This window comes from Rhinoraja longicauda, chromosome 35 (assembly GCF_053455715.1).
Source record: "Rhinoraja longicauda isolate Sanriku21f chromosome 35, sRhiLon1.1, whole genome shotgun sequence".
Taxonomy (NCBI): Eukaryota; Metazoa; Chordata; class Chondrichthyes; order Rajiformes; family Arhynchobatidae; genus Rhinoraja; species Rhinoraja longicauda.
In genome coordinates, this window is record NC_135987.1 from 20,046,642 (window position 1) to 20,060,500 (window position 13,859).

At 49.6% G+C, this 13,859-nt stretch overlaps 1 protein-coding gene across 1 annotated transcript; it reads left to right on the forward strand.

Annotated features, from left to right (window-relative positions):
* Nucleotides 1–283: 283 nt before the first annotated feature.
* LOC144609951 (peptidyl-prolyl cis-trans isomerase-like) lies at nt 284–7,131 on the forward strand. Its single transcript, XM_078428355.1, has 6 exons — nt 284–352; nt 4,504–4,534; nt 4,620–4,708; nt 5,915–6,011; nt 6,833–6,908; nt 6,996–7,131. The coding sequence occupies exons 1-6, from the start codon at nt 284–286 to the stop codon at nt 7,129–7,131; spliced, it is 498 nt and encodes a 165-aa protein (XP_078284481.1).
* Nucleotides 7,132–13,859: the final 6,728 nt, after the last annotated feature.

Here is a 13,859-nt window from a genome sequence, read left to right on the forward strand (position 1 = left end):
GTGAATAGGAGGAGCTTGAAGTTGACTCTGTACCGTACTGGGAGCCAGTGGAGAGAGGCCAGAATCGGGGTGATGTAGTCCCTTGCTGAGGTTCCTTGCTGCACGTTTATTCCTGAGTAACTGCACCAGTTGTTTCCTGCCCCTCGGGATGACTGGAGCGGAGCGCTTTGTGATAGGTAAAGTGTATGATCTCCGCCCCGGGGGGAGGGGGAGCTAGCTTCAGGTGAGACACAGCTGATCCTCACACCCACAGTCTCCAGGAGCCACGGAGCCGAGCGGTGCCATGGCCAATCCTCGGGTTTACATGGACGTAGCCAAGCCGAAGAAAGCGCTTGGCCGCATCGTCATGGAGGTGAGTTACTGGGGAAAGCGGGAGGAGTGGGTGCAAACCTTAGACCACCTTAGACAGCTGAGGAAATTCAGAGTGTCTCTGAGGATCCTTCAATGCTTCTACTCTGGGGCTGTAGAGAGCATCCTGTCCGGCAACATCACAGTCTGGTTTGGGAACAGCTCTGCCCAGGACAGGATGGCCCTGCAGAGAGTAGTGCGTTCGGCAGAACGCACCATGGGAACTACACTCGTCCCCCTGCAGGACCTATACATCAGGAGGTGCAGATCCAGAGCCAGCAACATTATGGGGGACCCCTGCCACCCCAGCAACGGACTGTTCCAGATGCTATGGTCAGGCAAACGCCTCCGCTGTCACGCTGTGAAAACAGAGAGGATGAGGCGGAGTTCCTTCCCACAGGCCATCAGGACTGTCAACTCTCATATCACCAGGGACTACATTTTCTTTTCTGTATTAATTTAAATTTATATGCTGTAATTGTAACTTTTTGTGCACAATCCGCAGGCATTGCCACTTTCATTTCACTGCACATCGTGTATGTGTATGTGACAAATAAACTTGACTTGACTTGAAACCCCTGTACACCTTATACCCGAGCCTTCAGACTCTAACCCCCCCCCCCCCCCCCCCCCCTACAGAATACCCAACCTAAAGGACCTTAGATAGACACCAAAAGCTGGAGTAACTCAGGGGTTCTGACAGCATCTCTGGAGACCTCTGCAGTCTACTCCCATCTCCAAAAGACCTGTCCCAAACACTACCCTCCCCCTCCCACAGACTGCTCCAACCCCCAAAACTCTACAATCTCCCCCAAACCCAGACACACGTGTCCCAGACACTAAACCCACCGCACACTGCCCTACACGTCCAAAAATCTCTACAATCTTCCCTGACTCCGACACACCAGTTCTAAACCCACTACAGATTGCCCCAACATTAAAAAGATTCCTCAGCCTCCCCCAAACTCCAAAACACCTGTCCTCGACCCCAAAACCCCAGACCGTCAGCAGCGGCGATTAAAGACGGTTCAACAGCCCCGACCGGGGGAGAACAAAGAGGAAGATGTTTAAACTTTATTACCTTCCATCACAGTGAGGAATGTGGAATCCGCTGTGGTGGATGTTTATGTTAAATGTTATTTTCTGTGGCTGTGTGTCTTGCTTTTCACTTAGTATGGCTGTATGGTCACTCAAATTTCACTGCACCTTAATTGCTACACGTGACAATACATTGATCTTGAAATCTTGAAACCCTACAGACTGTCCCAATCCCCACAAACTCACTGTCTCCCCGAACACCAACGATCCTCTAACTGTCTGCCCCATCCCCATCCCAAACACAACCCTCCAGATGATCCCATATCCTAAATCCCGACAAGCTGCCCCATCTGCCTACAAAAATACTGACCATCCCAAAACACTGCCAACTCTCCTGCTCATTCCGAACCCTTGCAACCTCCCCACCATCAGCACCAACTCTTTTTGCACACTTGCTGGACTCTCTCTCAAGCCCTGCCTTTATTCCATCGTTGGGAACGCTCGGATTCACCTGGTGCCTTGGTCTCGCTGAGACATCTCAGACTTGGTAGACAGTCACAAAATGCTGGAGTGTATGACAGGCACACACAGGACCTGGGCAGCACTAGATTTTACAGATATTATTGCAATTAGTACCCCACCCCACTCATAATGAACCTTGTTTTAGATGTTACACTGTGTTATAATACATTTTCCAGAGTACATGTTCATGTTCATAAGTGATTGCAGTAGAATTTTGCCATTCGGCCCATCGAGTCTACTCTGCCATTCAATCATGGCTGATCTATCTCTCCCTCCCAACCCCATTCTCCTGCCTTCTCCCCATAACCCCTGGCACCCGTACTAATCAAGAATCTATCTATCTCTGCCTTAAAAATATCCACTGACTTGTGGCCTCCACAGCATTCTGTGGCAGTGTTTCAAGAAAGTGTGGGATCGTGGGGCGGGGCTCTGGTGAGTTTGAATGGAGTGCAGTAACTAGCCACTGGCGAATTTTAGGGTTTCAAGTTCTGGAAGTGGGATATTGATGAGTCTTAGGGAATAGCAGAATACATTACTTGTGAGCCAGATACCAAATGGTGGGGATTTCCAAATAGCTGGTCTGCTGATTGTCAATGTTTTAGGTGTATTTGCTATGCTTCAGGTTCCCATTAAAGGTGCTTTTTGCTTTCCTTTTCAAGAGAGAGAAAAGTGTTTAAATTGTCAAATGTACCAGGAACGGAACAGCGACACAGAATGCTGGAGTAACTCAGCGGGACAGGCACCATCTCCGGAGAGAAGGAATGGGTGTCGTTTCGGGTCGAGACCCTTCTCCTGTCCCGCTGAGTTACTCCAGCTTTTTGTGTCTATCTTCGGCTTAAACCAGCATCTGCAGTCCCTTCGGAACAACACGGAACATGACATCTTTGCTTGCTGCAGCGTAACAGGCCTTTAACGCAACAATAAATAAATGTACTAACAACACAAATATTATCAGTAACGCGGGTTAACCCAGATCATAACTGGAGTATGTAGTGCAACCAAAACATAGTCCAGGGTAAATTGTTGCTGAGGTGGGGCTGTGTTATGTAGTGTGTATGAGCCAGACAATTGTTGGGAAGAAGCTCTTCTTTTTTTTAGATTTAGAGATACAGCGCGGAAACAGGCCCTTTGGCCCACCGAGTCCGTGCCGTCCAGCGATCCCCGCACACTAACACTATCCTACACACACTAGGGACAATTTTTACATTTACCCAGTCAATTAACCTACATACACGTCTTTGGAGTGTGGGAGGAAACCGAAGATCTCAGAGAAAACCCACGCAGGTCACGGGGAGAACGTACAAACTCCGTACAGACAGCGCCCGTAGTCAGGATCGAACCTGAGTCTCTGGCGCTGCATTCGCTGTAAGGCAGCAACTTGTATAAGAAGATAACTGCAGATGCTGGTACAAATCAAAGGTATTTATTCACAAAATGCTGGAGTAACTCAGCAGGTCAGGCAGCATCTCGGGAGAGAAGGAATGGGGTGACGTTTCGGGTCGAGACCCTTCTTCAGGCAGCAACTTTACCGCTGCGCCACCGTGACCGCCTTCTTGAAGCTGGAGATCACGGTTTTCCTGCACCCTTTTCCCGATGGCAGGAGTGAGATGAGAGTGTGGCTCTGGCGGTGTGTGTCTTTAATGCACAGGGGGATTAACAGCTCTTGGGTTCAGCCTGTTCGCTGTGTTGTGTCAGGAGCAGGCACCTGACGGAGGAAACTAGAGCCTAAAACTTTCCATGGTGTGGGAGGTGCCAGCTTGTTTGGAGATGTGTGATGGCGAGAGAGATAGAGAGACACAGCGTGGAAACTGGCCCTTTGGCCCACCGAGTACATTGGCCATCACCAACTTACACTCATTATATATTGATCTAATCCAACTTTATTCCCTGCAGATTGTTATAAATCCAGAGTCAAGAGAGTTTTATTGTCGTGTCCCAGATAGAACAGTGACATTCTTACTTGCAGTAGCACAACAGAACATGTAACAGAATATTCACCACTAACGTACACACTAGGGGCAATTTACAAAATTCTAGATCTTTATAGATGGTTCTTGTGAAACTTTTTCTTTGCCTTGCGTGACTTGGTGTTAAGAACTCTCTCGAAAGTGTTGCTTTCATCAGTAATTTAGAAGATTGAGGGGGGATCTTATAGAAACTTACAAAATTCTTAAGGGGTTGGACAGGCTAGATGCAGGAAGATTCTTCCCGATGTTGGGGAAGTCCAGAACAAGGGGTCACAGTTTAAGGATAAGGGGGAAGTCGTTTAGGACCGAGATGAGAAAGTTTTTTTTCACACAGAGAGTGGTGAATCTGTGGAATTCCCTGCCACAGAAGGTAGTTGAGGCCAGTTCATTGGCTATATTTAAGAGGGAGTTAGATGTGGCCCTTGTGGCTAAAGGGATCAGGGGGTATGGAGAGAAGGCAGGTACAGGATACTGAGTTGGATGATCAGCCATGATCATATTGAATGGCGGTGCAGGCTCGAAGGGCCGAATGGCCTACTCCTGCACCTATTTTCTATGTTTCTATGTAATGTGGCAGAGTAGTTACTGTGCGTGGGTTGGTATTCTGACACTGTCTTGTCTCTTCCAGCTCAGGGCCGATATTGTCCCAAAGACTGCAGGTGAGTCCCAGGCATGTTGTGTTGAGTTGCACAAAGTCTCCCATCGTTTAAACACGTGGTCTAACTCTGAGTGGTTCTGTTGCAGAGAACTTCCGTGCCTTGTGTACCGGGGAGAAGGGTTTTGGTTACAAGGGCTCGACTTTCCACCGGATCATTCCTGACTTCATGTTGCAGGTAAGGACCGGTTGGTGTTCACAGTCACCTCCCTGGTCTTGGTTCAACAACTAGGATATGGGGGCTTTGGAGGGAATGCAGAGGCGGTTTACCAGAATGATGACTGCAATGGAAGGTAGTAGCTACAGGGAGAGGTTAGACAGACATGGATTGTTTTCTCAGGAACATTGGAGGTTGCGGAGAGATCTGATAGAAGTACATAACATTATGAAAGGCACGGATAGGGTAACAATCGTTTTGCCCAGCACGGTGGTGCAGCGGTAGAGTTGCTGCCTTACAGCGAATGCAGCTTCGGTGACCCGGGTTCAATCCCGACTATGGGCGCCGTCTGTACGGAGTTTGTACGTTCTCCCCATGACCTGCGTGGGTTTTCTCCGAGATCTTCGGTTTCCTCCCACACTCCAAAGACGTACAGGTATGTAAGCTAATTGGCTTGGTAAATGTAAACAATTGTGTGCAGGATGGTGTTAATGTGTGGTGATCGCTGGTCGGCACGGACCCGGTGGGCCGAAGGGCCTGTTTCCAGCCAGCATCTCTGACCTAAACTAAACTAAGATGCCAATTACTGGAGGACATATCTTTAACATGAGAGCACGGAAGTCTAAAGGGGACGTGTGGGGCAAGATTTTGTAGAGATTGGGTGGTGGGTGACTGGAATGTGCTGCCAGGGGCTGTGTTGCAGACAGATAAGATGGTGGCATTGAAGAGGTTTCTGGATAGGCACATGGATGTACAGGGACTGGAGGGATATGGATTATGTATTGGCACTGGTGTAGCACAGAGAGCCAAGGGGGCTCTTGCGGTGTTGTGTTGTTAAAGGATTGGACATGCTAGATGCAGGAAAAATGTCCCCGATGTTGGGGGAGTCCAGAACCAGGGGCCACAGCTTAAGAATAAGGGGTAGGCCATTTAGGACTGAGATGAGGAAAAAGATTTTCACCCAGAGAGTTGTGAATCTGTGGAATTCTCTGCCACAGAAGGCAGTGGAGGCCAATTCACTGGATGTTTTCATGAGAGAGTTAGACATAGTTCTTGGGGCTAACGGAATCAAGGGATGAAAGCAGGAATGGGTTACTGATTTTAGATGATCAGCCATGATTATATTGAATGGCGTTGCTGGATCGAAGGGGCAAATGGCCTACTCCTGCACCTCTCCTCTGTGTTTCTATGTTCCATGTTAACTATATTCAACCTTGAATCATACAGGGGGGTGACTTCACAGCAAACAATGGCACTGGAGGCAAGTCCATCTACGGGGAAAAGTTTGAAGATGAGAACTTTGAACTGATGCACACAGGGAAAGGTAAATGCATCTTTGTTCTAACTGTGTTGACCAAGGTTTGAGTGGAAGATGGAGGAATGAGGTACAGAGAGTTGTGTCAGGTGGAGAGAAGGGAAAGGTATATTGGTTAGGAATAAAACTGTAGTGGCTGGTTAAAATCGAAGGTAGACACACAATGCCGGAGTAACTCAGCGGGTCGGGCAGCATCTCCGGAGACAAGGAATGGGTGACGTTTCGGGTCGAGACCCTTCTTCAGACTGATGTCAGGGGAGGGGGCGTGGACCGCTGTAGAGTTGCTGCCTTACAGCGAATGCAGCGCCGGAGACCCGGGTTCCATCCCGACTACAGGTCCTGTCTGTACGGAGTTTGTACGTTCTCCCCGTGACCTGCGTGGGTTTTCTCCGAGATATTTGGTTTCCTCCCACAGTCCAAAGACGTACAGGTTTGCAGGTTAATAGGCTTGGGGTAAATGTAAAAATTGTCCCGAGTGGGTATAGGATAGTGTTAGTGTGCGGGGATCGTTGGTCGGCACGGACCCGGTGGGCCGAAAGGGCCTGTTTCCATGCTGTATCTCTGAACTATATTCTGCACTCTGGTATTTCTCTTAGTGCTACCTATTGTCCTTGTGCTTGGCGTGATTGTGCTGATGTATAGTGTGATTTGACTGGGTAGCACCCAAACAAAAGATTCTCACTGTATCGCGGTACACCTGAAAGTTATAAGCCAATACCACTCCAAATTTGCTCTCTGCTCTTTCTTCACCCCTGGTTCTTTCCATCTCTCCCGAAGAATATCTCATCATCATGGAGAACCTGAACACATTTGCCTTCTTCCCATTGCAGGCATCCTGTCCATGGCCAATAGTGGAAAAGATACAAACGGCTCCCAGTTCTTTATCTGCACCAAGAAAACAACATGGTAAGCTGGTCCTGTTCCTCCCCCTTGCATTTGGGCTCTGAATCCCGGGGCTGCCGATTAATCTTGCTGTCTTCTTTGTCGTTGCAGGTTGAATAAAAAGCATGTTGTGTTTGGTTCGGTGGTCGAAGGCATTGAGATTGTGTCGAAGATAGAGGGATATGGCAGTGAAGATGGCGATCCTACAACCACCATTACCATCACTGATTGTGGCCAGTTGCCCTAAAACGCGTGTGATAGCAATCATACAGTTCAAATAAAATATGACCATTTGGAACTCCCATTTTGGGTTACTTTAGTTCGGCTTAGAGATACAGCGCGGAAACAGGCCCTTCGGCCCACCGAGGCCGCGCCGACCAGCGATCCCTGCACATTAACACTACCCTGCACATTATAGACAATAGGTGCAGGAGGAGGCCATTCAGCCCTTCGAGCCAGCACCGCCATTCAATGCAATCATGGCTGATCATTCACAATCAGTACCCCGTTCCTGCCTTCTCCCCATACCCCCTGACTCCGCTATCTTTAAGAACTCTATCTAGCTCTCTCTTGAAAGCATCCAGAGAATTGGCCTCCACTGCCTTCTGAGGCAGAGAATTCCACAGATTTACAACTCTCTGAGTGAAAAGGTTTTTTCCTCATCTCCGTTCTAAATGGCCTACCCCTTATTCTTAAACTGTGGCCCCTGGTTCTGAACTCCCCCAACATTGGGAATATGTTTCCTGCCTCTAATGTGTCCAATCCCTTAATAATCTTATATGTTTCAATCAGATCCCCTCTCATCCTTCTAAATTCCAATGTATACAAGCCTAGTCGCTCCAGTCTTTCAACATAGGACAGTCCCGCCATTCCGGGAATTAACCTAGTGAACCTACATTAAGACTACCCTGCACCCTAACACTACCCTGCACTTTCTCTGGAGAGAAGGAATCAGTGACATTTCGGATCGGGACCCTGAAATGTTACTTATCCAATTCTCCAAAGATGCTGCTTGTCCAGCTGAGTTACTCCAGCACTTTGTGTTTATCTTGGGTATAAACCAGAATCCACAGTTCCTTTTTATTACCGATATATTACATGCCCCACACTACATCTCCGAGCTTTGCATAATTCAGTCAAATTTATTGTCATGTGTATCGAGGTACAGTGAAAGGCTTTTGTTTGCGTGCTAACTAGTCAGCGGAAAGACAATATATGATTACAATTAATGCATCTACAGTGTATAGGTAGATGATGAGGGAATAACTTTTAGTAATTAAACCCTGCCCTTTGTCCCAACACTGACAAATGTTTAGACACAAGGATAACAGACACAGAGTGCTGGAGTAACTCAGCGGGTCAGGCAGCATCTCTGGAGAGAAAGAATAGGTCACGTTTCGGGTCAAGACCCTTCTTCAGACCGACACATGGATAACCTCATTTAACAGATACCTGTTTCAGGACCAGTCTCACACCCGGTCACTCCCTCTTCTCCTCTCTCCCATCAGGCAAGAGTTACCGATGTTTGAAAACGCACACCTCCAGATTCAGAGACAGTTTCTTTCCAGCTGTTATCAGGCAACTAAACCATCCTACCACCAACCAGAGAGCGGTCCTGACCTCCCATCCACCTAATTGGAGACCCTCGGACTATCTTTAATCAGATTTTATTGGAATTTATCTTGCAATAAAAGTGTACCCTATATCCTGCATCTGTACACTGAGGACAGCTTGATTGTAATCATGTATAGTTTTTTCGCTAACTGGATAGCAAGCAACAACAAAGCTTTTCACTGTACCTCGGTACACGTGACAAGAATAATAATAATAAAATAATCTTAAGGGCCTGTCCCACTTAGGCGATTTTAAGGCGACTGCCGGTGACTAGGCTATCGCCTGGGTGTCGTGGGCATGATCGTGAGGAGTCTTCAATGAATCGTAGCGGGTCGCGGAACAATTTTACAGATAGAAATTTCTCAGCGACAGCTGGCTTGTCGCCAGGTATCGTAGCTTATTGCGGGCGCTGTCTGTCGCACGCTGTCCCCAGGTTTGCTAGGTTGTCGCAGATGCATTTAGAAGCACGTAGTGTTAAATTAAGAAAAGCCATTTGAAGATACCAGAAGATAGTTTTGTTTAACGAATTTATTTACCGTCAGGACATTTGATAGGTAGATTGGAGGCAACAGTTTGACGGTCAGGTAAGCGTGGGAATTTCGCGATGTTTCCGTAGACGGTGTAATCTCTTAGCCAGGTGCTAGTTTCTCAAAAAAAGTAACTTGTATCGACCTGACTCGGCATTGTCGTGGTCATTGTCGTGGGGGAAAAGAAAATGTTGGCGATCTGCTACGACTTTGACAGTCGCCGGCAGTCGTCTTACAAGTCGCGTAACTGGGACAGGCCCTTTAGTACCGCACCATAGAATTGGAGTCACAATGTGAGGGAGGTCAGTTGTGAACAATGGTCACATCGTGGGATTTTAATTGTTGATCAACTGCCAAGTTTAGCCCTTGATGCAAGGGGTACTTCTGTGACCTGGGATGGAATGGTATAAGAAAATAACTGCAGATGCTGGTACAAATCGAAGGTACTTATTCACAAAATGCTGGAGTAACTCAGCATCTCGGGAGAGAAGGAATGGGTGACGTTTCGGGTCGAGACCCTTCTTCAGACTGATGTCAGGGGGGCGGGACAAAGGAAGGATATAGGTGGAGACAGGAAGATAGAGGGAGATCTGGGAAGGAGGAGGGGAAGAGAGGGACAGAAGAACTATCTAAAGTTGGAGAAGTCGATGTTCATACCACTGGGCTGCAAGCTGCCCAGGCGAAATATGAGCTGCTGTTCCTCCAATTTCCGGTGGGCCTCACTATGGCACTGGAGGAGGCCCATGACAGAAAGGTCAGACTGGGAATGGGAGGGGGAGTTGAAGTGCTCGGCCACCGGGAGACCAGTTTGGTCAATGCGGACCGAGCGCAGGTGTTGAGCGAAGCGATCGCCAAGCCTGCGCTTGGTTTCGCCGATGTAAATAAGTTCACATCTGGAGCAGCGGATGCAATAGATGAGGTTGGAGGAGGTGCAGGTGAACCTCTGTCTTACCTGGAAAGACTGTTTGGGTCCTTGGATGGAGTTGAGGGGGGAGTTAAAGGGACAGGTGTTGCATCTCGTGCGGTTGCAGGGGAAAGTGCCCGGGGATGGGGTGGTTTGGGTAGGAAGGGACGAGTGGACCAGGGAGTTACGGAGGGAACGGTCTCTGCGGAACGTAGAGAGGGGAGGGGATGGGAAGATATGGCCAGTGGTGGGGTCCCGTTGTAGGTGACGGAAATGTTGGTGGATGATATGTTGGATCCTCTGGCTGGTGGGGTGGAAGGTGAGAACGAGGGGGATTCTGTCCTTGTTGCGAGTGAGGGGAGGGGGAGCAAGAGCGGAGCTGCGGGATGTAGAAGAGACCCTAGTGAGAGCCTCATCTATAATGGAGGAGGGGAAGCCCAGTTTCCTGAAGAAATGGAATGGTTGTCCACTGGGTGGCAGCAACACACAAGACACAGACTACTTCCAATGAGACTTAGAACACAGTGCTGGAGTTAGGCGTTTTTTTAGACGACTGCCGGCGACTGGCATATTCGTAGCAGGTCGCCGAAAAACCAGTGACTGGACCCCTCCTACGACAATGCCTACGACAAGCTACAACAACCTACCACCAAGTCGAAGGTATTTATTCACAAAATGCTGGAGTAACTCAGCAGGTCAGGCAGCATCTCAGGAGAGAAGGAATGGGTGACGTTTCGGGTCGAGACCCTTGTTCAGACTGAATTATACCACCTAGTCGACGTCAAGCTGCGGCAAGCTACCGACCACCGACGACCCCATCGTTGTGACTTAGGACGTCCACCTACGACCGCACCTACGACAACCTACGACCACACAGGCGGCAAGCTACGACAACTGAAGTCAACCTACGTCTACCCGCGACAAGCTAGGACCATGTCGGCGACAACTGAAGACAATTCACGTCATTCTGGCCTCCGGTTTTGACGCCGGTCGGTACCTGTCGCCGGTGGTCGTCGGTAGTCGCCAATGGAATTCAACGAAGTCAGCACCAGCAACAACCTACGTCACCTGACGACAACCTACGACAGCGCCCCCGTCAGGAGACGTCAAGTTACGATCATTGGCGTCAAACCAACAATCGCCGAAAATTTTTAAACATCTCAAAATCCAGCGGCGACCAGAAATACGCTACAACTCTTTGGAGACGACTCACGGCCGTACAGGCGACACCCCGGCAACCGTGTGGCGACGGCCTAGTCGCCTGTAGTCGCCTAAGAGGGACAGGGGTTTAACTCGGTGGGTCAGGCAGCATCTCTGGTGAACATGGGTAGGTAACCAGTTCAAGATGGTGCCCAAGCCAGGCCACCCTTTGTACGCAGGTCACAGAAGTGGATCTGCAAATCACGCATGTCAATAATCGCTCCAAAGATAGACACAAAATGCTGGAGTAACAGGCAGCATCTCTAAAGAGAAGGAATGGCTGATGTTTCAGGTCTAGGCTCTTCTTCAGACCTGTCTTGACCCAAAACGTCACCCATTCCTTCTCTCCAGAGATGCTGCCTGTCCTGCTGAGTTACTCCAGCTTTTTGTATCTATCTTTGGTTTAAACCGGCATCTGCAGTTCCTTCCCACACAGTACAATCGCTCCGCTCTTTTAAACCTCGACTCCAACAGCATATCTGTACACTGTGGATAGCTGCACTATAATCATGGACAGTGTTTCCACTGACTGGTTAGAATGGAACAAAATGGTTTTAGCTGTACCTCAGTACACTTGACAATAAACTAAACTAGAGTATTGAGTTAACTATAAACTTAACTAAAGGTGCCGTTTCGGGTTGGAACCCTTCTATGGTTTAGCTTATTGTCACGTATATCGAGGTACAGTGACAGGCTTCTTCAGATTGAAGATGGGTCACGACCTAAAATGTCACCTGTCCATCCCCTCCAGAGATGCTGTCCCCCTACCTCCCTCTTCTACTTTCAGTCTGAAGAATGGTTCCGACCTGAAACGTTACCTATTCTTCTCTGGTGATGCTGCCTGACCCACTGAGTTACTCCAGCACTTTGTGTGGAGCACAAGATTCCAGCGTCTGCAGTTCCTTGCGATGGTCTCCACTTGCATTGAGAGGACTGATTGTGGGGAGGGGAGGTCACTTACCTCCTCGAGCAATTCTGCTCTTGAATGTGGTCGCAGCTAGGGTTGCCAACTGTCCCGTATCAGCCGGGACATCCCGTATTTTGGGCAAAATTTGTTTGTCCCGTACGGGACCGCCCTTGTCCCGTATTAGGCCCGGGGAACGCTGTAGGCTCGGACACTGAAGGCCTGGACTGTGTAGGCCCAGACACTGAACAACCCGGACACTGAAGGCCCGGACACTGAAGGCCCGGACTGTGTAGGCCCAGACACTGAACAACCCAGACACTGTAGGCCCGGACTGTGTAGGCCCAGGGAACGCTGTAGGCTCGGACACTAAAGGCTCGGACACTGAAGGCCCGGACACTGAAGGCCCAGACACTGAAGGCCCAGACACTGAACAACCCGGACTCTGTAGGCCCGGACTGTGTAGGCCCAGATACTGAAGGCCCGGACACGGTAGGCTCGGACACTGTAGGCCCAATGTAGGGTAACAGAGTGTGTTCGGGGAGCAGGGCCGAGTGCATTTGCCTAACGGAGGTTGCGTAGCAACCCGACTCCCGGCCCAGGGGGGCCACCATTGGTGGAGAGGGAGCACGTGGCCACAGGCTGGGTGAGGTCACGCGGGGCGCGGGGCGGTGATGTCACCTTGTCCCGTATTTGGGAGTGAGGAAGTTGGCAACCCCTAGTCGCAGCTGATCTGCCACCTCTGCCCATACCGGGTGACCCAACCAGGGGCACGGTTCCAGAGGGTTTAGCTCTCAGGATCTCAGGCACAAGATGCACGACTCTCCACCGCGGCCAGCTGGTGACCCTTGGGTTGGTCAACTCAACGGTGAGGTTCCTGACAAAGCGTGGCCCAAGGAGAAAACCTCGCCGGTCGTACAGGCAGGGGGTGGTGCCTGGCCGGCAGGTGAAGACCATCGCGACTGAGAAGGTGGAAGAGGTGGAGACCACCGCGGCTGAGAAGGTAAAAGAAGTTTGCAGCAGAGAGAGACTCCCCAGCATGGTGGAGACCACGGTCCCGGCTCTGTCTCTGCCAAGGACCACGTGGTGGGTGACTGACCATGCACCAGTCTACCCACGTTAGAAGATGTCACACTCGGGCACCCACTGGGAATGGCTATACAGTCTGTGGCTCCATGATCGGCCTCTTCAGCCATCCCAAGACCCACAGAAAGGCCGCACCCAGGGGCACAGTCACACTTGCCGATGAATAGCTCCATCTTCCCATTCTGATGTTCCTCCACCTCCCTTAATTAATCTTTGGTTTTTAGTTTTAGTTTTAGAGATACAGCGCGGAAACAGGCCCTTTCGGCCCACCGGGTCCGCGCCGACCAGCGATCCCCGCACATTAACACTATCCTACACCCACGAGGGACAATTTTTACATTTACCGAGCCAATTAACCTACAAACCTGGAGTGTGGGAGGAAACCGAAGATTTCGGAGAAAACCCACGCAGGTCACGGGGAGAACGTACAAACTCCGTACAGACCAGTTTAACAAATTCTATAATTCGCAGTTAAAACTAACAGTTGGACCAGATTAGCTTGTTTTATTATTACAAGGTACAGCGAAAATGCTGGGTTACACAAAGGACACAAAGTGCTGGTGTAATTCAACAGGCCAGGCAGCACCTCTGGCGAACATGGATAGGTGACGTTTTGGGTCGAGACCCTTCTTCAGACTGACCCATATCAGTAGACAAAGTCCAGTGTCTGCAATGCAGAGGTGAATCGAGCTGTACCTTAGCATGTGGAGAAAACGTTCAGAAGCTTGATAACATAGGTG

Bases quoted from the DNA above. Each gene is read 5' to 3' on its own strand.
- LOC144609951 (XM_078428355.1), top strand. From the start codon at position 284: ATGGCCAATCCTCGGGTTTACATGGACGTAGCCAAGCCGAAGAAAGCG. The intron at 4,535-4,619 runs GTGAGTCCCAGG...GTTCTGTTGCAG, and splicing joins TATTGTCCCAAAGACTGCAG to AGAACTTCCGTGCCTTGTGT. The intron at 4,709-5,914 runs GTAAGGACCGGT...TGAATCATACAG, and splicing joins TTCCTGACTTCATGTTGCAG to GGGGGTGACTTCACAGCAAA.